Raw genomic sequence first — 26741 nt, forward strand, 5'->3', positions numbered from 1 at the left:
AAAAGGAAATAAAAGGGATAAAAATAGAGAAGAAAGAAGTCAAATTATCCCTGTTTGTAGATGATATGATCCTATACTTAGAAGATCCAAAAAGCTCCACCAAAAGATTACTAGAGCTTCATCAAAGTAGCGGGTTACAAAATCAGCATATAGAAATCAGTAGCTTTCCTTTACACCAGTAATGAATCTGCTGAGAAAGGAACCAGGGAAACAATTTCATTCACAAAAGCCTCATGTAGTTAGATCCTATACATGTCATTTGCAGGAAAATAAACTTGAAAACATTATGTTAATCAAAATAACTCAAAATCAAGGGTCATATGTTTTCTCTGATATATGGAAAGTAGATAGTAAAAGGAAAGAGTGAGTTGGGGGTCATGAAAATTGAAAGGAGATCCTTAGACACAAGGGACCCTGGAGAGGGAGGTGGAGAGGGAAAGAGGAAGCATTGGGAAATAGACAAATTATATAGTTATATGGCGTGTATGTACAAATATGTAACAACAAACCCCACTATTATGTACAATTGTAATTCACCAATAAAAAATATGACAAAAATTTACATGTGTATTTTTCTAATATGCTTTATATATTTCACATATATGCATCATGGATTCATCTTTATTTTAATAAAGTATTTTCTCTATCACTTTTAGTCATAGATTTTATTTTACAGAGATTGCATCCCATTCCTCAGGCTCTTTGATAAGGTGGCTTTGACACAAAGAATAGTGCCTACCCCTACCCCCACTTGAACGTAGGCTGTCCTTAATTACTTGAAATTGTATAATGTATCAGGAATAGTGTTGCATGGCTTCCATGACAAAGTCCGAAAAGGCCAGATGGAGTGTTCACTTGATTGTGTTGAAATGCTTGATCTGCAGACATTGCTTATGAGATTGTTCTTTCTCAGGACCCATTTGTCTTACTGCAAGAAGCCAAACCAAATGGAGAGGGCATGTTATGGTTTGGATATAAGGTGTCCCCCAAAAGCTCCTATGTTAGTGCAATAATGTCCAGTGAATGGATCATGTGTTGTAACCTAATCAGTCCATTGTAGTTTGAATGGACCGACTAGGTGGTAACTTTAGGCAGATGGGGTGTGGCTAGAGGAGGTAGGACACTAATGGTACCTTTACAAGGTTTCATCTTTCCTGTGGGACTTTCTCTTCCTCCCTGTGCTTCCTGACCCCACCACAAGATGAGCAGCTTTCCCCTTAGGGGCTCTTGCACCTGATGTGCTTCCTCACCTTCGGCTCAGAGCAGTGGAATTGGCAATCTGGGTACTGAACCTCTGAACTTGTGATTCAAAATAAACTTTTCCTCCTACATATTTTTCTCAGGCATTTTGGTCTAACACAGGCCATGTGTAGGTGATCTGGTTTACAGTTCTATCTGAGCCCTTCCTTATTCCAGCCCAGATATCAGATATGCAAGTGGTGAAAGAAGTAATTTTGCAAGCAGATCCTCCAATCACAGCTTTTGCCTCTGTTAAAATTAACATCTGTCATTTGAGCATTCCTGGATGAGGCCCCTCTGACTATAGGAACCTTAAGCATAATAAAATGTTTATTGTTCTACATCACTTAGTTTGATTAGTAGTTGTTGCACAACGAAAATGTTAAGTAAATTACTTCTTTTTCTTTTGGGTTTGAAGGAGGTAAACATTTTTGTTTCTACATGTCTGAAAGTGTCTTTAACCTAACTTTTAACTGGTGGCTTACCTTACTGTAGTTTTCTTACATATAAAGTAATTCTCTCACAACCTTGCAGTTGTTTCATTGTCTAGTTGCGTACATTTGCCAGGGAGACATGATGCACATCTGATTTTCCATTTTTGTCAAAATGGAAAAAATTCTAACACAAAATTTTGACTTTTGGGTTTCAGATATTCCATCAAAGTGCATTTGAATATCCATGGTCTTTTTCCATCCAAAGACTCCTGTCTTTTTATTTGCCTAAATATATTTATTTTACTTTTTCTAAAATCTTATTTTCTTTACTCTTTTAACCCTTTCAGGGATCGTTTACTTTTTGATTAATTGTGATTGGATCTCCTGTTTCACTGTGTTGTCCTTCACCAAATTTAGGTGATTCTTGGATTTTTGTTGTTGTTGTTGATCTTGTTTGCTTTTTGAGAGCTTTTTTGTTCTCTTTTCTTAAAATATATATCAGTTCATAAGAGTTTAGGGATTCCTAGTCTTCTGAGTGTCACTGGATACTGGGAAACTTCCTGGTCTTTTGGGAATAAATATCTTTATTTCCTTCTTTCACCCATGGTCTGACAGCAGCAAAGAAGGTAGCTATTTGGCTCCACTGAGGTACTTCATCAAATAACCAGTTTCCTCAAGGGAAGTTTCTTGCTCTGTGTGTTTACTACTTCAGAGCAAGGAGCAACACCCACTTTCAGCATCAGTTTTTTCCTGGGTGCTCTGTGGAAATGTGATTGTCTCCTTTAATCCAATTTCACCTGCCTTTTTGTCTTTCAGAGATTCCTTGTTATTTATTTTCACCAAGGATGCTTAGCTCTTCTTTGTTTTTCAGGGCACTTTGAGAATTTAAGAAGCAGGCAGGATGCTGTAGCAGTTGCTCCTTTTGCAATTTTAGTCTTATGGTGGAAGTTCTGTTTAATATGAACAGAAGTCTTAAATACTTTGTTTTGTAAATGGATCTGCAGTTCTACTTTTTCTTCTGCCAGTTCTTTCTTAGGCTACTCTTTTTACTAGGTAGACAAACTATTCTTATATCACTTAATCTTGTATCTCTTCCATTTAGCTATAAATCTCAGTATCGATAAAAATCTTGTTTTTGAGGATTGTTTTATTAATAAAATGATGATGAATTACTTTAGTTTTGACCAATCTACATTATCAAGTAAGTGTTGTAATATAGTTTGCAGAAATATTTGGTAAGATGGTTGCCTTTGTTCCTCACATTGTATTGTATATCAAAAATACATTTCCAATGCTTTTTAGTGAGTAAAATAATCACAGTTTTATCAGTTGGTAAAAGCCATTTAAAAATATATTTATAGAAGCTTTTATTTTAACAAACTAGAGTACTTCTTTTTCTCCTCCTCTGATGATTTACTTGAGCCTTTAATAAGGATCTTTTTTTTCTCCTCCAGAGCAGCATCTCAGACATGTTGAAAAAGATGTTTTGATCCCAAAAATAATGAGAGAAAAGGCCAGAGAGAGGTGTTCTGAACAAGTTCAAGGTAAGAATCCAATATTCCTATAAAGATCAAATTCAATTTTAATAATATGATCTGAATTTAATCCTTAGCCTCAGAGTCAAGTAGTCAATGAATTAATATGTATGAATTGCTTCTCACCCTTTCACTGAGATACCAGTATTTCAGCTTTCAGAACTTCCAGGCAGTGTTCAATTCATTTACAATTTAAAAATATTCTCCCAAATTACTAGTAAAAAAGACACTCTCCCCCACCAAGAATGGTAATGTATAGAGAAAAACTTGGTGTGAGTATTCTGGAGAAACAAGTTATTTTGGTGAGTTTGATAGGGAAAGAACAAACATCTAATCTAACATGTACCTGTTTTTCATCTATCAGCATATTCATGTGTATGTACTAAGATGATTTTCTTAGAACTATTGTCTATTACTGAATTGTTAATAGAATCCCAATAGGATCTACAGTGAGTCTAGGGAGTTTTAATGTGTTGTTTCATTTTGTTTTGTTTTATTTTTTGTTTCTAAGTAAAGGATATTTATGTAAATGTATGTTACGGGTTCCCACATATGTATATTTTCTTTGAAAAATATTGTTAACATTTAAATTTTCCTATATACTATAAACTTTAGATATTGTTGATTAATATGTAACATTCTAGTGAAAGTACAAACAGTGGTGATAGGTAAAAAATGAGGTCATAATACATCTGTAAATGATGGGTAATTAAAAAGCTGATGGCAATATTTCTGTAGAACTTTCCTTTAGGAAAAAAAAAAAACTACCATTTGGAATAACCTTCAAAATAAGTGGTAATACTTTACTGACATAGTCTGTTTTCTTCATTCCCCTTCTTCCCTTTCCCCTGTAGTATCTTTGTTGGGGATCACCATACTTTCTAGGAAATGGAATGCAGTTCCACTGCACCTTCTTAACAGACAAACAAGGTCGTGTCAACTCTAGTTTCAAGACTGTGCTAATAATTTTTGGATGCTAAGAACATTTCTTTGCCTCTCCACCTCCAGCCCTTGGAGATGTTCTTTGCAGATTGTGGATGGAGACAATAAAATAATAGTAGTTTCTTACACTTCAACAATATGTGATGATCACTTCTGTTTCTTAAATTAAATGTCTTATTCTGTGTGGCATTCTGTTAATCCATCTACAAATTAGTAATTTAAAATAACAATCATTCTGTGGTATTATTCTTGCTTTTACTTTCAATCAGTTATTTAATAAAAGCATCTTTCAGCCCCATTCCAGGTATCAGGAGAAATTAACCTATTGGCTCCTGCAGATAGGGTTCAGTGCACATCTGGCAGTAGCAGGTATCATGCTGACATTTTCAAGAGGTAGCCTTTCACTTGTCTCATAGAACTTCCAAAAATATGTATCCTGGTTCAGGTGAGGGAGGAAAAAACTTCAAAATGGAATATTAAAGTTTTAAGGTTAACTTTTCACTACTAGGAAAATTTACTTGTTACTGATACATCAGTCTAAATTTATAGGTTGTATTTATTCTGTTTTATAACTCATAATTCTGGTAGCTAGAATGAAAGAAAGCTAGGCTACTCAATTATAGATTTCTTTCTTTCTTTCTTTCTTTTTTTTTTTTTTTTTACTAGTTATGATTCAGATAGGTTTCAGAACTGTGCTTATTCTTAGAACCTTTATTTTTGGCTATTTAAGTGAAAGAAGAGAGAATATCTAAACTGTTAATACTTGCATGTGTTGCCCAGTGGTATAAAAAAGAAAATGCTTATTTAAATTTTTTTTTTATCAAAAATTAGATTGTTTAGGATGTTGACATTGTTAGGGTTTTGTTTTCTTAAATGGAATTTTGTTTCTTTCTGGAGACTAAGCATCTGGAACTGAGATTCATTTGGGTTATATTAGTATGTTAATGCCTTTGCCCTTATTAGAAAGCATGCTATATCATAATTGACATTTTAATATTTGAATTTCTTAAAGGTAATCATATGTTGATTTTTTTAGATCACATGTCCAAAATTGTGTTTTAGAATATAAAATTGATTATTTTATAAAAGAACAATAATCCTTAATATTTCCTCTGTTTAACCATATGAATTAGAAAAGAATATATGTTAGTATTGCCTGAACAGCAGAAGAAAGCTACATTGAAGCTAACAATAAGATGTAATTTAGAATAGGGACACTTTCATTGTAGTTTATTTACTATTTATAGTTTTTGTTTCATTAAATAATTAGGGTTTTACATAAAAGCATTTACATAAAAGCTAATTTTATGGTTCTTGGATAAAGATATAGGAATTTTAATAAGTAATCTGACTTTCTGCTAACTGCCTGAAACATGATTATGTAGGAAAGCTTTTCTGTTTAATTTTTTTTTTTATGTCATTTCAACCCAGCTGATCATAAGAATTGGGTCATACTGCCAGCAACTTAGGTTTGTGAAGGGAATGGAACAGCTTTTCCAGGGACAAAGAGAAATGAAATCACTTTCAATGAAAGAAAGATGCCTCATTATAGTCACCAACAGCAGTTATTGACAGCTACACTTCCTATTAACAAGGAGCATTTAACTAAGAGTTTGGCTGTTGGATCTTTGGACTTGATCTAATTTGCTAGCATTAATTAGTTTCTTTTGAGCACAGACACTTGGTGCTCACAGCTATAGATTTGGAGGGCTAATTAGGATAGAAAATTGAACAGAATGGGGTAAGGCATTAACCTTCAACCATTACCAGCTGGGACACTGATAAAGACCACAGAGTCCAAATGCTCCCTATTGATGTGAAGAGTACCCTAATGAATATCAATTTCAGCCAGGTTGCTATATTTTTTTTTTTTACTAGTTCTCTATTCATTATAATTTTTTAACCAGCTTCCATGATACCTTCATTATCTATACACTATTGGTTTTTACTATACACTTATTTAGTCTGAGTTGCACATTTCACCTAATATTTAAACAATTAAAATTTGTCTTAGCAGATAGCATTTAGAATATTTCATTGTTAATGCTTGTAAAATTTATCTTCGATCTACAATTACATTATTCTAATTCTACAGTACATTTGTACATAGTCATAGTAACTGACTCATTTCAATATGATGAAAACTATAACTTTATAAAATGAAAATTTCAGCTTTTGGATAACCGGTAGTGTTTGTGTTATTAAGCTGGTATCAACTAGAGAGTTTGTCTTTAAAAAATATATTTTTAAGAATGTAAAATAAGAAACATCAAAATATATGTTTCTTTTTGAAGAGAAAACTAGTGCATACTACCTTTTCTTTGGGAACTTCATTGATTTGATTAGTAGAGGTGTCTTGATATAAAGATAGATATAGCATAGAGAACTGTGATCTTATTATTGTGAAACTTTTTGACAAGATTATAAACTGTTGATAGCAAAATAAAGGTTATTGATTTAAATTCAACTTATTATTTCGCCAGTGATATTATTAGTAGTGAATAGAGCCATTGGAATAAATGACTAAAGTGTATGTGTAGACTTCAACACAATCAGCACACTGGAAATGGAACTGACAGAAAATTCTAGAATGGCCAAATCTCTAACTTTTTCCACTTTCCCTATTTCTCAAAAGCAAAACACAAATCTCCTTCTGCCAGCTGTGATGATGGAATCATGGTTTTTCTTGGATCTGGGAATTACCAACTCATGTTTTAGGGAGATGGTTTGACAAACTCTGGAGATTGCTTTCAGTGTTGTGCCTTTTCCCAGCTGTTTCACTTCACCATATTAATGATTTAAATTTTCTGTATTAATCATATTTTTAAAATACATATTTTTGTTACATTTACTGGTAAAGTATGTATTTTGTGTGTTAGTATTTAAAATTTTCTTCTGGAAATAGGGCTTCCATAAGAGGAACAGTTGCTGAATTGCAGTGTTTTGTAAAAGAAATTCCTCATTATATTCCGTTGTTCTTTTGACAGACATAGTTGACATTTGGTCTAAAGTCTCTATCTTGAATGTTGTTTGTGTTTAAAAATAATAAGAGCTTTTCTTTATTTTTACTATGAAAGATCAAGATCAAAAATTATTTTGTCATGAGAGAGCTTGGAAGTTTATTTTACTTAGCTGCATTCTCTTCCTCATTGACTCTCCTATCTCATGGGCCTTCTTTTACAATACTTCGTATTTGTTTTGTGACTTTCTTATAGACTTCTTGATCTTTTTTCCAATAAGTGGGATATAGTTCTGAAGGAATTATATAAAGTACAAGGAAGCATGGATTGTTTGTGTTTTTGAAATATTACAGAACTGTGTTTAAAAAACACAGAAACTTGGTAAAGTGCCTGCCCTCTACTATCATTCACATACAACTGCAGTATGTTACTTTTTGCTAAATTTCAAAGATATATGAATAGACAAAAAAGAAAATCAAATTAAGGACACTTAGGATATTCTTTAGGAAATTTACAGGAAGAGAACTGTTAAAATAGCATTAACACAAGTGAGAGGGTTACAGACTACATTCTCCAAGTGATCAGTCTTTGTGCAGCTGTGTTACTTGAACCTGCCCCAAACTTCTCATTTATTGTTTGAACTGTACCATTTTTATTACACATTTTTTTGTCATTTAATAAGTTTACCAATATCAACTAACACCGAGGTGGAGATCAATATATCTTTGGACTGGTCTGAATAACATATAAGAGAATAATATATAAAAACATCAAATTGATGAGTATCTGTTACATATAAGACCATGGTATATACTCTAAAAAATATACGTAAATAAAAGACACAGTTGCTCCTTCTTGGACTTGTCTGGCCTTTGTCAGAGGTCCCCAGGACTATCCGTGGGTTCATTTGTATTCTAGGAGGACTTATAAGACTCAGCATTTAGTCTTAATCATGGCTAAGATTTATTACACCTAAAAGATACAAAGCAAAATCAGTAAAGGGAAAAGGCACATAGGACAAAGTTCACAGACAACTAGCTTCTAAGAGTCCTGTCCCAGTAAAATCTTTTAGAATGTGCTCAATTCCTCAAACATTAAATTTTGACAACACACATGAAATGTTACTTACCCAGGAAGCCTATTAAAGACTCAGTCTCCTGAGTTTTTATTGGGAATTGGTCAGATGGGCACCCTTTGCTTAACATGTACCCAAATTTCATACTCTCAGAAGGAAAGCAGGTATACAACATGAGCCATATTGTTTACACAAACAGTCTGGGCTCAGCAAGCTGCTCCATCAATTAGGTAATGGTGGGAACATTCCCAAAATTCAAGTTCTCAGTTGCCAGCTAAGAGCCAACCTTGCATGCAGTCCTTTCTAAGGATAGCAGCATCATGTCTACTATGTCAACTCTTTTTTGCATATAGACATTGAAAACTAGCAATATTTGTGTATGACTAAGGCCTAATGTTATGCCAGTGGAATTAGGACAAATAAACTCATATGAATCACAAATAGTACTGAATTAGTCTTAAAACAAGTGAACAAAATATCTGATGGTTATTTCTTATTAATTTAGTGGTTCTCAGGTTTCTTAATGTATTCATACTTCAGTTATCAGAACTGGTGGCTTTCTGTGATTTCCTTATTTTGATTAACAGGATAATTTTGCAACAAAATTATATGTAAGTAGATATAAATACTCTTAAATAAAATGATAAGCTGTTGTCTCAGAGAAAGTGCAGAATATTGTAATTTGAGAAGTCAGTGAAATCTTTTAAATGGCAAGTACTTAATTTAAGTACTTAATTTAAATGACTAAGTTAGCATGAAATTTTGTCAGGACATATGAATATGATACTTTAAATAACCAATTATACAAGTCATAAATAATTGAGAAAAGTCAACATTTGAACACAAAACAAAGAATTGCATGGCTTGAGACTTAAAAAAAATTGTTAAAATAAATAAACATTATTATAAATCATGACATAGCTTTTCTGCCAATAGTTCATTAAAAAGTTTTTATTATCATAGTATTCCTTGACAATAACTTTCAGTTATTTTTTGTGTAATAGACTTAAATTCTTGTATCTAATGAGAAGTTAATTAAAAATTAGTTGTGGTCTTTAAATAATACCCTTGTTTTTAAAATCTAAGTACAAAATCTTGCTTTGCTTAAGCTATCTGATGATCCTCTAGTTGTAATTGATAATCAGAGTCTGATACTGGTAAACTTTTTGTAAATTCCCACAAATAATTACATTTTTAGTGAAATGTATTCTAATATGTATCTTATACATATGTTTGGAAAATTATAAAGGAGGCAGCTTGGCTTGTACAAAACGTTGGAATGTGTTAGAGTGGAACATTTAGAACCATGTAAAAAATAACCAGTCTTGCTGGTTGAAGTGGTGCACACTTGTAATCTCAGTGACTTGGGAGGCTGAGCAGGAGGATCTCAGGTTCAAAGCCAGCCTCAGCAATGTAGCAAGACCTTGTCTCAAAATAAAACATAAAAGGGCTGGGGATTTGGCTTGGTGGTTAAAAAATCCCTAGTACTAAAAAAAAAATATTCAGTCTTTTTTGGTGGGTGGAACTGGAACTTGCTTTGAACTGTATTGTCTAAACATATACTATTTATTACATTATAAACAGATAATATTTATTATATCATTTGATTTTGTTGCCTTTATAGTTCATAGAGTCAATAAGTAGTGTTATTTTTTATGAAGAATATTTTGAATTAGCAATTATAGATTTTAGTTGCAGCCTAATATTTCTCCTTTCAGTTTATTTTTGTGGTTTTCTTTTTGAGGGGATGTGAAGTCTAGGGTAAATCTGAAGTCACATGTCATTCCTTATAGAAATAGAAAAAGCAGTCATGAAATTCATCTGGAAAAATAAGAGACCCGGAATATTCAAAGTAATCCTTAGTAAGAAGAATGAAGTAGATGGCATCACTGTACCAGACCTTAAACTATACTACAGAGCAATTGTAACAAAAACATCATGGTATTGGCACCAAAATAGACTTGTAGACCAATGGTACGGAATAGAGGACACAGAAACAAACCCATATAAATACAGTTATCATCTCATACTAGACAAAGGTGCCACAAACATATATTGGAGAAATGATAGCCTCTTCAACAAATGGTGCTGGGAAAACTGGAAATTCATATGTAGCAAAATGAAATTAAACCCTTCTCTCACCATGCCCAAACCTCAACTCAAAGTAGATAAAGGACCTAGGAATTAAACCAGAGCCCTGCACATAATAGAAGAAAAAGTAGGCCCAAATCTTCATCATGTCAAATTAGTCCCCTACTTCATAAAGCACAAGAAATAAAATTAAGAATCAATAAAAGGGATGGTTTCAAACTGAAAATCTTCTTCTCAGCAAAAGAAATAATCAGGTGAATAGAGAGCCTACAGAATGGGAGCAAATTATTACCACGTGCACATCAAATAGTATAATTTCCAGGATGTATAAAGAACTCAAAAAATTTAACACTAAAAAAACCCAACCAACCAACAAACAAAAAAAACGCCCAATCAATAAATTGGCTAAGGAACTGAATAGATCCTTCTCAGAAGAAGATATATGATTGGTCAACAAATATATGAAAAAATGTTCAACATCTCTAGTAATTAGAGAAATGCAAATCAAATGTCACCTTACTTCAGTCAGAATGGCAGTTATTAAGGACACAAACAACAATAGTGTTGGCGAGGATGTGGGGGAAAAGGTATACTCTTAGATTGTTGGTGGAACTGCAGATTGGTGCAACCAATCTGGAAAGCAGCTTGGAGATTCCTTAAAAAACTTCAAATGAAACCACCATTTGACTCAGTTATCCCACTCCTTGGTTTATACCTAAAGAACTTAAAAACAACATACTCTGGTGACACAGCCACATCTAATGTTTATAACAGCACAATTCACAATAGCTAAATCGTGGAATCAACCTAGATGTCCTTCAATAGATGAATGGATAAAGAAACTGATATAAATATATATATATATATATATATATAATATATATACATACATATGTGTATATATACATACATACATACATATGTGTATATATACATACAATGGAATATTATTCATCATTAAAAGGGAATACAGTCATGGCATTTGCAGGTAAATGGATGGAGTTTCATGCTAAGTGAAGTCAGTCAATCTCAAAAGACCAGGGGCCAAATGTTTCTGATAAGTGGATACTGATCCATTTTGGGGGTGGCAGGGAGCATGGAATGAATGGAGGAACTTTGTATAGGGAAAAGGGGAGGGAGTGGAAAGGAGGTGGGTATGGGGTTAGGAAGGATGGTGGAATGAGATGGACATAATGACTCTAGGTACATGTATGAAGACATGAGTGGTGTGACTCTACTTTGTGTACAACCAGAGAAATGAAAAATTGTGCCCCATTTGTGTACAATGAACTGAAATGCATTCTGCTGTCATGTATAACAACAACAAAAAGTAGTTTTTAATTGTAATGATTTCTTGAGATTCACTCAAATTTCTGTACTATTATTCAATTAAATAGAGATCATAGAGTTTTATTCTTAGGCCCCGTAAGCATCTGACATCATATTTTAATATGACAATATTGATAAAAAAATTCTTGAAGGAGATTGAGTGATATATGCAGATATCTCAGAGAAGAATGATGTGAGTAGAAGGAATAGCACATGCAGAGACCCTAAGGAACTCGGTGAAGCTAGTGTGTCCAGGGGATACCAAAAAGGTCCCTGTGGTTACGGTGGGATGAATTGGGGCCAGAGTGGAAGGAGAGCAATGCAATAAAAGAATTGGAGACAAAAATTTGTTTAAGATCATGGAGTTACTAAGCATTCATAGGTCCTGAGGAGAGAAACAGAAAAGCAAAAATGACTTTGAACAGTGAAGTAAGAGTCTGATTTATAATTTAACATGCTATATTAAGAATAGAAAATAGCAGCAGTTGCAGAATCAGGGATGCCGCTATGGATGTGCTTGAGACAATCCAAATGACAGATTGGAAAGGTGGGTGGCAATGAAAGTGATGAGAATGTGCACATCTAGGGTCTACTTTGAATGTACAGGCGACACAGAAATGACTCCTTATAAAATTTTTCATGAACTAGTAAAAGGAAGGAGTTAATAGCAGGGATAAGGAAGACTGTGTAGGAAATTTTATTTTTTGGTGATCAGTGGATCAGGAGTTTAGTTTTGGACATGGTAACTTTGATGTGCTTATTAGACAACCAAGAATGAAACCATTTTTTTAGTGTAATAATAAACTAATAAATCTCTTAAAGGGAAAGAAAGAAGTGTGATAGTAGTGGTTCTAATATTTTTCTAATATTTTTGTGTAATTAGTGGTAAGTTGATTTAGGGTATAATCAGTACATGTGTTCACTTGGACATTTATATGTTAATAACTGACATTTTTATTTTTTGATTTTCCTTTTAAGTTCTACACAGACAACTTTCTTTCCAGAATGAAACATAACTACACTGATTTGTTAATTCAGTCATCACTGATTTGTTAATTCTAGTGAAGTTGGAACTACCTTTCATTACTGCTATGGCAATGTATGGTGCTAGGTACAATGGAGAATTGGAAAGCTAGAGTCTCAAACCTCAATAAAGACAGTAAATTACCTATTCAATCTCCAGTATGTTAATATTAGCAGTGCTGTAATTAGAATTCAGGTATCTTAATTCCTGGATCAATGCTCTTTTTATTTTAATTTACTATTTGACTGTGTCAAAATAGCAAATACAGGGACTGGGGTTGTGGTTCATCGGTAGAGCACTCACCTAGCACGTGTGAGGCCCACATAAAAATAAATAAATAAAATAAAGATATTGTGTCCAACTATAACTAAAAAATAAATATTTTAAAAAATGTTAAAAAATAGCAAATACTCTACAAATGGGATGAATCAGAAAGTGTATTGTTAGATTAAATGACTCTATCATGAGAGGTGGATTTGGCAAATGATATGCATGGGTAATTTTTTTTTATTTTATTTCTGGCATGCATGCTGCTTTGCATGTTAACTTTGAGGTACCTATTAGTTTCTAGATCATGTGTGCTAAGTGATATTTATACCATATTTCAACCAGATGTAAAAGTAATTTTCTTCTGTACCTTAAGCCATTTCAGATTTTTATTTTATTTCTTCCTGTGGCGCTCTTTTGGACTGTAATGCAACATGCAGAAACTATGAGCCATCTACTAATCAAAAATGCATTCATCCAAAGAAATGAAGTCAGCATGTCAAAGAAACATCTGCATTCCCATGTTCATTGCAGTGCTACTTGCAATAGCCAAGAAACAGAAACAACTAAGCATCATCAACTGATGAATGAATAAAGAAAATGTGGTACATATACACGGTGAAATACTATTCAGCCACAAAAATAATGAAATACTATTCAGAATTAAAAAAAAAAAAAGAATGAAATCCCAATCGTGGCACACACCTGTAATCCCAGCTACCCAAGAGACTGAGGCAGGAGAATTTGAAGCCAGCCTTGCCAATTTAGCAAGACCTGGTCAAAACAAAATAGATTAAAAAAAAACAAACCCAAATCCTGTCATTTGCAACAAGAAGCATGGAACTGGAGAGCATTATGTTAAGTGAAATCAGATAGGTGCTAAAAGACAAGTAATACATGATTTCACTTATATGTAGAATCTAAAAAAGTCAATCTCATAGAAATTGAGAGTAGAATGGTGGTTACCAGAGGCTGGGGAGTATAGGACTGAGAGAGAGGGAAAGGTTGATTAATGGGTACATAGTTACACTTAGGAGCAAGAAGTTCTGGTGTGCACAACAGAATGTCTGTAGAAAACAATAGTGTACTGTAGACTTCAGAAAGCCAGAAGAAAAGAATTTGGAAGTTTTTACTGCAATGAAATTGTGTTTGAATAGAGAGATGTTAAACCTGATTTAAACATTACATAATGTCTTTATCAATACATCAAGTTACTCCATTAACATGTACAATTTTTATATAACTAGTTAAAAATACATTCAATTACAAAGGATTCATACCTGCATAGCATAATAATCTGAGTTATATGTTAAGCTTAGTTTTTATTTTATAATTCATAATTAATATCTTTGATGTTAGTTTTCACTGAAATTGAAATCCTTTCCTTGATTTTTATTACCACATATTAATTATATCATTAAATAAAACATTGCAATTTAATTTTATGAATAATTAGCAACAAATATGAATGTGCTCATATGCTGTGTAAACATGACTGAGATTAACATACAGGCCAGTAGCTGGGGTGTGGTGGTGCACGCCTGTAATCCCAGCTGTTTGGGAGTCTGAGGTAGGAGGATCACAAGTTCAAAGCCAGCCTTAGCAAAAGTGAGGTGCTAAGCAATTCATTGAGACCTTATCTCTAAATAAATTATGAAAAAGGGCTGAAGATATGGCTTAATGGTCCTGTGTCCCTGAGTTCAATCCCCAGTCATCCCCTTTCCCCCTAAAAAAAATACAGCAGTGGTAGAGCACTTGCCTAGCATGTACAAGGCCCTGGGTTTGATCCCTCAGCATCATTAAAGAAAAAAAAAGCATAATAGAAAGTAATATACATGGTATAAACCCATTTTTAAGTAAATCATACATATATATATATATATATATATATATATACATAAGAAAAAAGAAATGTTTCACAGATTTAATATAATTGCCTGGAAGTATGGGAAGACTATTTATTTTCTTACAGTATGCTTTTTCATTTTCTTGAAAAATGAAAACATGTTACTGTCTTTAGACAAACTTTTATACCCTATATATGCAAATTACAAGTGTATGTATCTTGATGAATTATGACAGTGAACATCTCTCTATGTAACCACTATTAAGGTTAAGAGAAAGGTATTATATGAAGCTAGCTTTCTTTGTACTCTTTCCAAGTCACTGCACTTTCCCTCAACCCAAAGTCACCATCATTTTGACTACAAATTTCATAGATTAGTTTTCTATTTTTTAAATTCAAGTATAATCATATAATGTGTGCTCTTTAGTTTTACTCATCATTATGTTTGTTAGAGTACTTATGTGACATGTAGTAATTGTTTCTTCATTTTTGTTACCATATAGTACCATTGTATAAGTTGGCTATAATGTATTCTTTCTTTTTACTGTGATGGGCATTTAGGTTCTCTCCAGCTTTTATACAAATAGCACTTATATAAACATTCTTGTTTAGTCTTCTATATGCCTATGTGTGCATTTTTGTTAGTTAAATACCTAGAAGTGGGATTTCTGAGTCATGGGATATATATCATTTCAACTTCAGCAGATAATGTTGTTTTCCATATGACTTGAAAGTATATGCAGTGATTAAAAAGTTATAAATCATTATAAGAAGAAGAAGAAGAAACCTAGAGTTTCCTACAAGAACTGTCAAGAATCAAATATTTTAATTTATAATAGAAAAAATCATCAATATAGGAAGATAATTGTTTTGTATCATATACTGTAAACAATTGAAGAAAAAGACCACAAAGTAGGAAAATATATGTATAACATATAACAAAGATTTGATATCCCTAGTTACAAAAGACTATCAGGAAGTAATGAATACCAATTTTTTAAATGAGCAAAGGTGAACAATCTGAAAAGTTTTATATTCTGAAACATGAAAAATTGTTTTTTCATCTAGGCAATGGCAAACCACAGTCTATATTACTATATTTTTACGTATTAACTTAGCACGATATATAAATTCATAATGGAGAAATTCTGCTTCTGGCATGACCTGTTAGCTTTAACAAGTCCTTTTGTAGAAAACAAATATAACTTATAAACAAAATATGAAAAACAATCTGAAGGCTTCATAGGGTAAAAAGAACCACAACAAAACAAACGAGGGTAGTCAAAAACTGAAGGAAAGGAATAGCATTGGGTGGATCTCTCCCAGGTAGGGTGGCAGAAACTCACATAAAACATCAGCTAACAAAAGAACCCTTCGGTCTTGCTTGTTTGAAAGGACAGGGAAAGTGTCCTTTTAGGCCCTGAAAAGTATATGTATGAAGTAAACTAAATTGCCTGCTTAAATGAAAAATTCCTCAGAAAAAAACTGAAACCAAACTTTCTTTATATCATTCACAGTATTCATAATACAATGCAAAATTATTTAGTGTACAGAGAAACAAGAAAACACGACACATTCTCAAATCAGCAAAAGGCTAATTTTATGATATCTCAGATTAAAATCACTAATTGGAATTAGTGGGTAAGGATTTTAATGTAGCCATTGTCATTGCTTAAGAATGTAAAGGAAAATGCTCTTGCAAAGAATAAAAAGGTAGGAAGTATCAACAATTGGAAACAATAAAGCTGGAATGAAAATTCTAGAACTGAGAAATATATCTAACATAAAAACAACTTTAGAATGGAAACAACAGGAATCATGAACCAAAAGAGAGCAATAGAAATATTTAAAGAACAGAGGGAAAAAAAGAGATTTTAAAAAATGAACAGAACCTTGGGGACTTGGAGAACAATAACATAAAGGAAATACTCATGTAATGGCATACCTATCAGAACGCTGTAATTAAGAATACTAACAACATTCACTAAGGATATCTATCCAATGACCTAGCAGCTCTGCTTAGGAGAAATGAAAATTATGTGCACAAAAAAGAATGTGCCTATACAATAATACTTATAGTAACTTATTTGTAATAGCCACAAATTAAAATTAGCCCAGGTTTATCTCAAAGGGAGAAGGACCAGACCAATTTCAGTATATTCACGCAATAGATTACTGGTTAGCAGTAAAATGGATTTAGATTACTGTTTTCTACAACAGCAGAGATAAATTTCAAAACTCTTATGTTGAGAGCTTCTACAACCAGCTTTGGCTCCTAACCACAATGGCTGTCAGCTTGGTGAGAAACACAAAGAAGTGGGACTTAACAGCTCCCAGCCCTTGACTCAAGGGTTACAGAACCCAAAAGTAAACATGAAGAGTGGCACAACAGCATGAGCAATGAACATGCATCCTTGCCAGTAGTTTCGATGACTACAGTGGAAACAAGCCCTTTATTTTTCATTAAGAATTTTTTTCTCTATTCTATCCCCCCTTTCCCCTATTTTTTTAAATTTAATTTTTACTTTTTATTATTCATATATTTTAAAAATTATTTTAAAATGTTTTAAATTTATTTTTTTCCATTCTGCATGGGTACACACACGTGTGTGTATGTTTGCTATATATGGAAAGGTTTGAAAATTACATGTTTTTCATGTAATCTTTTTATTTTAATTGCTCTGTATTATGGTATTGAAGTCTATGTGGGATTTAATGCCAAGAAATATAAATATATACATATATATACACATATATATATAAATTTATAAATTCATATATACATATATACACATATATGTATATATTTATTTTATGTAATTAGTTGTACTGATATTTAGGATATAAATATTGTCATTATTGTCTTCTTGTTGGATTGTTCTTATATTTCTTTTATATGAATACAGTGTAATTTCAACACATCCCTATAGACAGGTCATCCAAACATACAATCAATAAAGATATTTACAACCTAAGTAATAGTATAAATTAAATGGACTATATCTAAAGAATATCTATAGAATATTTTACTCAAAAACAACTAAATTCACTTTCTTTTCAGCAGCTCATGGATTCTTTTCCTAAATAGTCCATACCAAATACCAAAAAAATGAGCAAATGCCAAAAATTGATATAATATGATCTATCACATCATAATGAAATGAAACTAGAAATCAATAGCAAGAAAAATTATAGAAACCATAAAAACACATGAAGATTGAACAGTACTCTTTTAAATGAGGAGTGTATCTTAGAAGAAATGATAGAATAAAAAATTCTTAGAAACAATGAGAACCGAGATAGAAAATATCAAAGTAAAATCTTTGACACAGTGTGAAACAGTTCTGAGAGGAAAATCGATAGCAATGAATGCCTACATTAAAAAAAGTAGATCCCAAATACATAAATCTTATGTTTCACCTCAAGGTAAGAGAAGAAAATTAAGGGGATACAAATAGGAAAAGAAGAAGTCAGATTATTTTTGTTTGTTGATAACACAATCCTATATCTAGAACACCCTAAAAAAAACTGCACCAGAAGACTTCTGGAACTAATAAATAAATTCATCAAAGTAGGATACAAGATAAACATTCATAAATAAATAGTTTTCCTATACTTCACAAGTAATTCTGCTAAGAAATGTATCGGGAAAACTATCTCATTTACAATAACATCAAAAAAGTTGGGAATTAACCAAGCAGGTGAAAGACCTCTACAGTGAAAACTATGGAAAACTGAAGAAGACCTTAGAAGATGGAAAGACACCTTCCTGCCCCCACATGTTCTTGGATAGGTTGAATTAATATTCTCAAAATGACCATACTACCAGAAGTGTTATACAGATTCAGTGTTATACAATCCCTGCCAAAATGCCAATGGTGTTCTTCACAGAACTAGAAAAAAGTTTTTAAATTCAATTGGAAGAAAATATTACCCAGAACAGTTAAAGCAATCTCAAGCAGGAAGAGTGATATTGGAGGCATTGCAATACTTGATATCAAATTATATTCCAGTACTGTAGTAATAAAAACATTATTGTATTGGCATCAAAATTGACATGAAGATCACTGGAACAAAATAGAAGACCCAGAGACAAACCCACAAAATTACAGTCTTCTGATAACTTGACAAAGGTGCCAAAAATATATTTTGGAGAAGAGAGCCATTTCAACAAATGGTGCTGGAAAAAGTGGATATCTATGTGTAGAAAAATAAAACTAGATCCCTTTCTCTCACTCAGCTCAGAAGTCAAAGCAAAGTAGACAAAAAACTGAGGAATATGTCCAGAAACTTTGCAACTGCTAGGAAAAAACCTGAGGTCAACATTCCAACACATTGGCATAGGAACTGGCTTCCTTAACACAACCTCTAAATAAAACCAAGAATTAATAAATGAAATGGCATCAGATTAAAAATCTTTTGCACAGCAAAGGAAACAAGAGCTTGAAGAATGGGAGAAAATCTTTGCTAGCTACTCCTTTGGCAGGATTAATGTATAAGAACTGAAAAAGTTTAAAACCAAAAAAAAAAAAAAAGCCAAAAAATACCCCAATCAAAAAATGGTAAAACGAAACAAGCCTTTCTCAAAAGTTGAAACACAAATGGCCCACCAGTACATGAAAAAAATGTCCAACATTCCTAGCAATCAGGGAACTGCAAATCAAAACTACACTGAGATTTCATTTCACTCCAGTAAGAATAGCAATTATGAAGAATGCAATCATAAATACTGGCAAGGATGTAGGAAGAAAGGTACACATATGTTGTTGGTGGGATTGCAGACTGGTGTGATAACTCTGAAAAGCAGTATGGAGATACCTCAGAAAACTAGAAGTGGAACCAGCATATGACCCAGATATCTCACTCCTTGGTATTTATCCAAAAGAATTAATATCAGCATTCTATAGCAATATAGCCACATTGACCTTTATAGCAGCTTAACTCAAATCAAGATATGGAACCTGTCCAGGTGTCCATCAATAGATGAATGGATTAAGAAAATGTGGTATATACACACACTGGAATTTGACTCGGCCATAAAGAAGAAATTACAACATTTGCTGGTAAATGGAACTGTACAACATCCATGCCAAGTGAAATAAGCCAGACTCAGAAAATCAAAGGTTGAATGTTTTCTCATCACATGTGGAAGCTAGAGCAAAGTAAGAAAGGGATAAAGGGGGAATGGGTTGGATATCATAAAGACAGAGGTAAGTTTAGTAAAGTAGAAGAAAGAGATTGAGGGGGAAGGAGAAGGCATAGGAAAGGGGAGGATATGTGGGATGATTTTGACAAAATTACACTATGTGCATATATAAACATACCACAGTAATTCCACCTTTAAATGTATAAAGCACTAGTTAAAAATAAATATGTGGAAGGCAGACTAATAGAGTAGAGGAAGGAGAATAGGGGGTGGAAGGGTGGGAGGGAAAGGGAAGCACCAGAGACTGAAATGGAGTAAATCAAATTTCATACATGAGTGATTATGTAAAAATGAGCCCAACTATTATGTACAATTGTAATGTACTAATAAAAGAAAATAAAAGGTCAGGTTGTTGTATGAAAATGAACACTAACTGCCAGGTAGTACTTACAGAGTTAACTGTGGCATAGTCTCTTTTACAGATGTCATTAGGTATGTGTTATTCCTATTTCCACAGAGAAATTGATTCATTAGATTTGTCAGATTTTTGAATCAACTTTTTATTTTAAGTCTCCAAAGTTAAGGAAAACCCCACTTTGGTCTAAAAATGATTAAAATCTAAACTGTAGCGTATAGTAGTGCTCCTTTATTCAGTTTTGCTTTCTGGGGTTTCAATTATCAGCAGTCAACAACCACAATTCAAAAATACTTAATGTAAAATTCCAGAAATAATTTGTTTTAATTGCATAGTGTTCTGAGTAGCAAATGAAATCCCACACTGTATTATTTTGTCCCACCTGGGATGTGATTCATCTCTTTGCCCAGTGTATCCCTGCTGAAGATTGCCACCTGTTAGTTGCTGAGTAACCCTCTTGGTTATTAAATGGACTCTTGTACCATCATCTTGTACACTCTTATGCATGTGTTCAGGTAACCCTTCTATTATGTAATAGTGACCCCGAAGCACAAAAGTGGTGATGCAAAGGAGGCAGCAGGGCATGAAACATGAAGGAATAGTTTAACTCTGGTACTGATTAGAAACACCATAGGACATTCAGAAAAAAAATAAGTATTCATGGGTTTGTACAGTTTCTGGCATCCACTGGGGGTCTTGGAACTTAGCCCCTGTGGGTAAGTGGGGGGGATAGATAGTGTGTTCTCTTAATGTAAATGGAAATAGACTTCTTATTTAATTGGAAAGTTCACATTGCCTTGCTGCTTTTTCTTCTCCCTAGTGATGGCAGAAATCTTAATCTGCATTCTGATGCTGTGCATTTGCCTTTAAATGCATAAATGAATGACTTGTTTACATTGAACTTTCATCCTTATAATGCTTCACCATAACCTTAAGTCTTTAGTTTTAATGACAACTAAATTCAAAAACAAAGAATAAATTCAAACTTGAATCTACATTATTAGATATCTTTCTTTATTTCAACAATCTCTTCTAACAAACTTTAGAAATGTGATATGACTTGACTAAAATAGATTTATTAGGACACATATTTCTACAAAATGATTTCCAGGTCAGTATACACAAATTCAACTTCCTCTTGATTTTCTGAACTTTGCTATGTGTTTGTTAGAAAGTATTACCCTAGTTCAACCCTGTACTTGCCTCTGTAGTGTGACACTGCCAAAAAGCCAAGCCTTGCATGATATTACACAGTGGGCAGTGTCCTTTATGTAAGACAGGTAATTGACTAATCTTTGGTAGAATCATGGATTAATAGCAAACACATGATCCCAGTTCCCTGCAGTAGCATTGTCTCACTCTTTTATTAGTTGTCTTTCTAAGCTTATTGGATCTTTGAACTCTTTACATTGCAATTTCATTTCCATTCTGACTGACTTTTTCCAGGTATAGATAGTAGCCCTTTAGCTTAGGAGGTACTTAACCTCTCCTGCTGAGAAGGAGACTTGTGCTGTGACACTTGTATACACATTTACATTCAAAAGGTATTTATGGATTCAGATGTGCTTTTTTCTAGGTATCTATATGTGTGTATGTATATACATACACATATGAACACACATGTGTATACACATAGATAAACATATACACTCACCCACACAATGTATATAAATGAATACACACACACACACACACACACACACACACACAGAGTTAGCCATTTAAAAATCTCACTTGGGTCTTAATATGACTTTCTTACCAGGTTGTTAAGTTATTACAGTCCCATATATTGGACCAATAAATTCCCAATTCATTTGGTATGATGTTCTGTTGGTATAAACATTTTATATTTGTATATACTCTATTTCTGAGTTTCACCTAAGGTAACATTGTGAAGTTGTATAGGTTACTGGCCTTGCTAGCTAATACTGTTTCACATTGAAGAAATAACCTCCACCCCACCCCCCTGCCCATCAGTATTTTATGTGGACTGCTACTTCTTAAAACAGAGTTAGTTTGAATGGATAGTCAGGAAACTTTTTGATACTTTGAAAGAACATTGATTTTCCTGTAGTGGGTTATTTTGGTAGTTTATAATTAATTGTGATTAATTGTTATTGAACTTGGATTCTTCACCTTTTTTCTTATAAAATTTAACATGTCACTTAATGAATGTATGCATAGCATTTATATTAAATAGACTTGCTAAGTATATCTTTCCTATCTGCTACCTGACTCCACTAAGAGTTAATATTCAAGTATTTATTCATGATGTGTATTATTCAGGAATATCCCTGTTGTACCACATAGTCTTCCATCTTTAAAATTCATTCCATAATAATATTTTCATTAGAGGATGGAATATATCAGTTTTCTTCTTTCCATTCCTTTTTTGTTGTTGTTCTAAATGAAAAGTTCTAAGCTATAAGGAAATAAGTCATGATATCTATAATCTGATGAGGAACTGAGGTCTATTAGGAAGTAAAAATTGAAGCTCAGTTGCCCTCTAGGGGTTCAATTTTAATACAGCACATGTGGAAATAAGTTAGTGAGATCTTTTGAGGTCGGGTATATCTGCTCAACGAAGGAGCTCTATTTTTTGTTTCCTTAGAGAATAACTGGCCAACACAAAGCTAGTTTTGACTAATTATTAAAAATGAGAACTCATCCCCAATTTTGGGGGGTTCTTTTTAAAAATCAGGTGCCTGTACCAGAACAATCCAACCAACAGCATGTTTCCAAGAATTATTTGGTAACCAATCCGTGATTCTTTTGTAACACTTAATTTCAGTGTCACCACTGTGGCACTTTTAATTAAGCTTTTTCCCCTACTCTGTTCAAACTGAAAAACACACCCCAGAGTGAAGTGGCTTCTTCCTGAATCTTTTCATATAATTAACATATGATCATTATGAAATGTTTTTCCTTATGGTTTTAGTAACTTTTGGTTGACAACTTTGGATTTGTTGAGACTATTTCTCCCAGTTTCAGATTGGCTATTAGGTCTTTAGCCTAAATGGTACCTAGCTTTGCATTGCTTGAGGTCCAGTTAACCCATCGGAATCTGTCTTGGTGTAGAGTGCTCTGCTTTGTAATTATACAATTACACTTGCTGTTTTGGTAAGAGGAAGCAGTTTCTTTTTCCATTATTGAAAACATTAACTGAACTTTGACTTGCATAAAGAGTAAATTTTGAGTTTTTTGGTGTACATATATTTAAGTGTTTTGAATATTTAAGCACATTTCTACATCAGATATTAAAATTCACAGTTGATATATTTGAAAAAGATTTTTTGTGCATTAATGCATGCTCCTTTATTCCATTAAAAAATGCTGTAAAACTTTAACGTATAGCATTTTTAAAAATGTTTATAGTTATATTATCCTCCTCTGTTTTTTCCCTTATAATATTGAAAAGAACACCACTATTAATGATTAGAATCTTTATTTTTTAATCATCAATTTATAATAATATTTCTTTTAAAGCCTGTTGTTTTTTGAAAACTTTCATTGGATTTTTTTTATATATTAAAATATTAAACTGACTATGAAAATATGTCTGTACCACGCAGTATGGTAGTCAGTAGCCATATTGGCTATTTCACTTTAAATTTAGAATAAACAACATTAAAAAATTAAAATTTAGTCTCTTAGAATTACTAGCCACATTCCAAATGCTCAACTTTCTTACCAGGTTGACTTTCTTACCAGGTTGCATGTGGCTGGTAGCTACCCCACATTGGACAATGCAGAATCGGTCAATTCCATCCTTGCAGAAAATTCTGTTAGACAGGTCTACAATAGATATGAGAATCATCTTCCTTAGTGTGTTTTTTAAAAAATATATTCTAATACTGGTAATTACCTGAGTAAAATAAGTTGGGATATGAAACTTCTTTGTGTCTTTCTTATATTTTCTCTTATCAAAGGAATATTTTGGAAATAATTATAAAGCTGATCACCTGAAGTTACTTTTCTTTTGTTTACCTTGAAGATCAGAATATACTTCTGATTAAAAGCTAAGTGATATAAAATATTATTATAAAATTTAATACATTTTGGAAATATCGATACATTTACTTTATCTCCATCTTGTGGTAGTAATATATGGAAATCTTATTCCCAACAATATAGGTAAAACTTATTCCTCTTTAATTGACATGCCCCTCCTCTTTGCCATGACTTAAGTTAGTGTAACTTTTGTTATTTAGAAATTTTCAGGTCTTAGACAATTAAAAATAATTTTAGGTTTTATACTGACTATTAAAGGAAAATCTTGGGCTGCAGTTGCCACATTCTGAATATGTAAGAATATTAAAACTGGGAATACACACATTTTGATCATAGTTTAAAGGAAGAACAAAGCTTTAGCTGTATACTTAAAAATGTACATTGTGTTGTTAAGTAGGATTAAGATGAAATATGTTTATATGATAAACCTATAATATTTGATAAATTATTTTTACTATAATATGATAGTTGCTTAATAATTTTCACATTTGTAGTTTTTAGTTTTTAAATTACAAGTCCTTTTGTGTAAAATTATTATACAAGGCTGTTTTAGAAATAAATGAAAAAATTAGTATTACAGATTTGTAAACTGGAGTAGTTCACACAAACATAATCTTGTTGTTTTTAAAACAACAATATGAAAAACTTGGTTGAGAAGACTATCTCAAAGGTTTAAGAACATATTCAAATCAGGTTTACTTGATTTCATTCCTTTTCTTATTTTTTTAGTTTCTTTTTCTCCCCTTTTCTCTCTTTTTCTTCTTCTTCTTTTTTTTTTTTTTAAGTTGTACATAGACAAAATCCCTTTATTTATTTTTGGTGCTGAGAATTGAATCTAGTGCCTCACACGTGCTAGGCAAGTGCTCTGCCACTGAACCACAACCCTAGTCCATATTCCAATGTCTTTCTAAAGAGATTTTTCTAAAAATAAATAAATAAATAAATAAATAAATAAATAAATAAATGAATGAATGAATGTGTGGCCCTCTTGGCCAAACTTAAATGTTGACAAAATCCAATTTTGCTTTCAGTATTGAGGGTAGTTTCTATTTCTATTCTAAGCTCTATATAATACTTTTTAGAAATTTTAGCTGCATTACTGAGTAGAACTGAGGCAAAAAGAAGCAAAAGTAGAAACCAAGTGCTCATGGTCACGGTGAAGTCACTGTGGTGGCTACGAGCTCCCTGGGGACAGAGAGCTAGCTTATTTTATCCATCACAATGAACTCAGGATTAGCAGAGTATGTGATAAATGGTAAGCACTCAACACATTTTGGATAAATAAATTAATGAAGTAGTCCCACATACAGGTCTCTGCTCTATCATGTTTTCCCAGTTGCCCAAAGTGTTCAGGACAACCTGCTGTATTTTTAGATTTTTATGTTCTTTGTGGTTATTTTGAGAAATTTTTTTTAGTTAATATAACCTGTAAAGCATTACTAATTTATAGTTAACTATTTAAAAAATATTTATTTATTTTTTTTAGTTGTAGATGGACACAGTATCTTTGTTTTTATTTTTATGTGGTACTGAGGAGTGAACCCAGTGCCTCATGCATGCTAGGCAAGTTCTCTACCACTTGAACCACAACCCCAACCCCTACAGTTAACTTTTTATATATGAAAGTTTGTGAGTACTCCAGTAAGTTTGAAAGAATATTTTAAAGAATTTATGTGTTTCTTAATAAAAAGCATGGTTCTGGCTTCAATCATAAGAAAATTATGAAAACCATTAATAGATTCAAGCTGTGGATTTCTTTTAATTTGTTCTTTTTAGTTATACCTGACAGTAGAATGTATTTTGATATATCATACATACAAAAGAGTATAACTTTCCATTCTTGTGGTTGTACATGATGTGGAGTTATGCTGGTCATGTATTTATATATGAACAAAAGAAAGTTATGTCTGATTTATTCTACTATCTCCCATGCCCCCTCCCTTTCTGCTGTATCCGCCCCACATCATTGCTCCCCCCCCCCACACCTCCCCACACCCCACAGCTGCCTCAATCCAGTGCATCTCCACTACCCCCTACCTCTGCCTATTGTGAGTCAGCATCTGAGACTCATTTGAGAGAGAACATTTGGACTTTGGTTTTTGGGGATTGGTTTATTTCACTGAGCATGATTGTCTCCATGTTCCAAACATTTGCTGGCAAATGCCATAATTTCATTCTTCTTCATGGCTGAGTAATATCTGTTGTGTGTATGTGCTACATTTTCTTTATCCATTCATCGGTTGAAGGGCACCTAGGTTGGTTCCATAGCTTAGCTATTGTGAATTGAACTGCTATGAATACTAACGTGGCCATGTCCTGATAGTATGCTGATTTCAAGTCCTTTGGGTATATGCCAAAGAGTGGGATATATGTCAAATGGTGGTTCCCTTTCAAGTTTTCTGAGGAATCTCCACACTGCTTTCCAGA

At 32.8% G+C, this 26741-nt stretch overlaps 1 protein-coding gene across 2 annotated transcripts in view; it reads left to right on the forward strand.

Annotated features, from left to right (window-relative positions):
• Cmc1 (C-X9-C motif containing 1) overlaps nt 1-26741 on the forward strand; it is a 66407-nt gene that overhangs the window by 13111 nt on the left and 26555 nt on the right. The window contains exon 2 of one of the 2 annotated variants that reach the window (XM_026406021.2): nt 3133-3217. In XM_026406021.2, the coding sequence (XP_026261806.1) occupies nt 3175-3217 (43 nt within the window). In that variant the 5' untranslated portion in view covers nt 3133-3174. Of the gene's footprint in view, nt 1-3127; nt 3218-26741 lie in introns of both variants that reach the window. The other variant, XM_026406011.2, reaches the window with a different exon arrangement.

The sequence above is a fragment of the Urocitellus parryii genome, chromosome 3 (assembly GCF_045843805.1).
Source record: "Urocitellus parryii isolate mUroPar1 chromosome 3, mUroPar1.hap1, whole genome shotgun sequence".
In the NCBI taxonomy this organism is placed as follows: domain Eukaryota; kingdom Metazoa; phylum Chordata; class Mammalia; order Rodentia; family Sciuridae; genus Urocitellus; species Urocitellus parryii.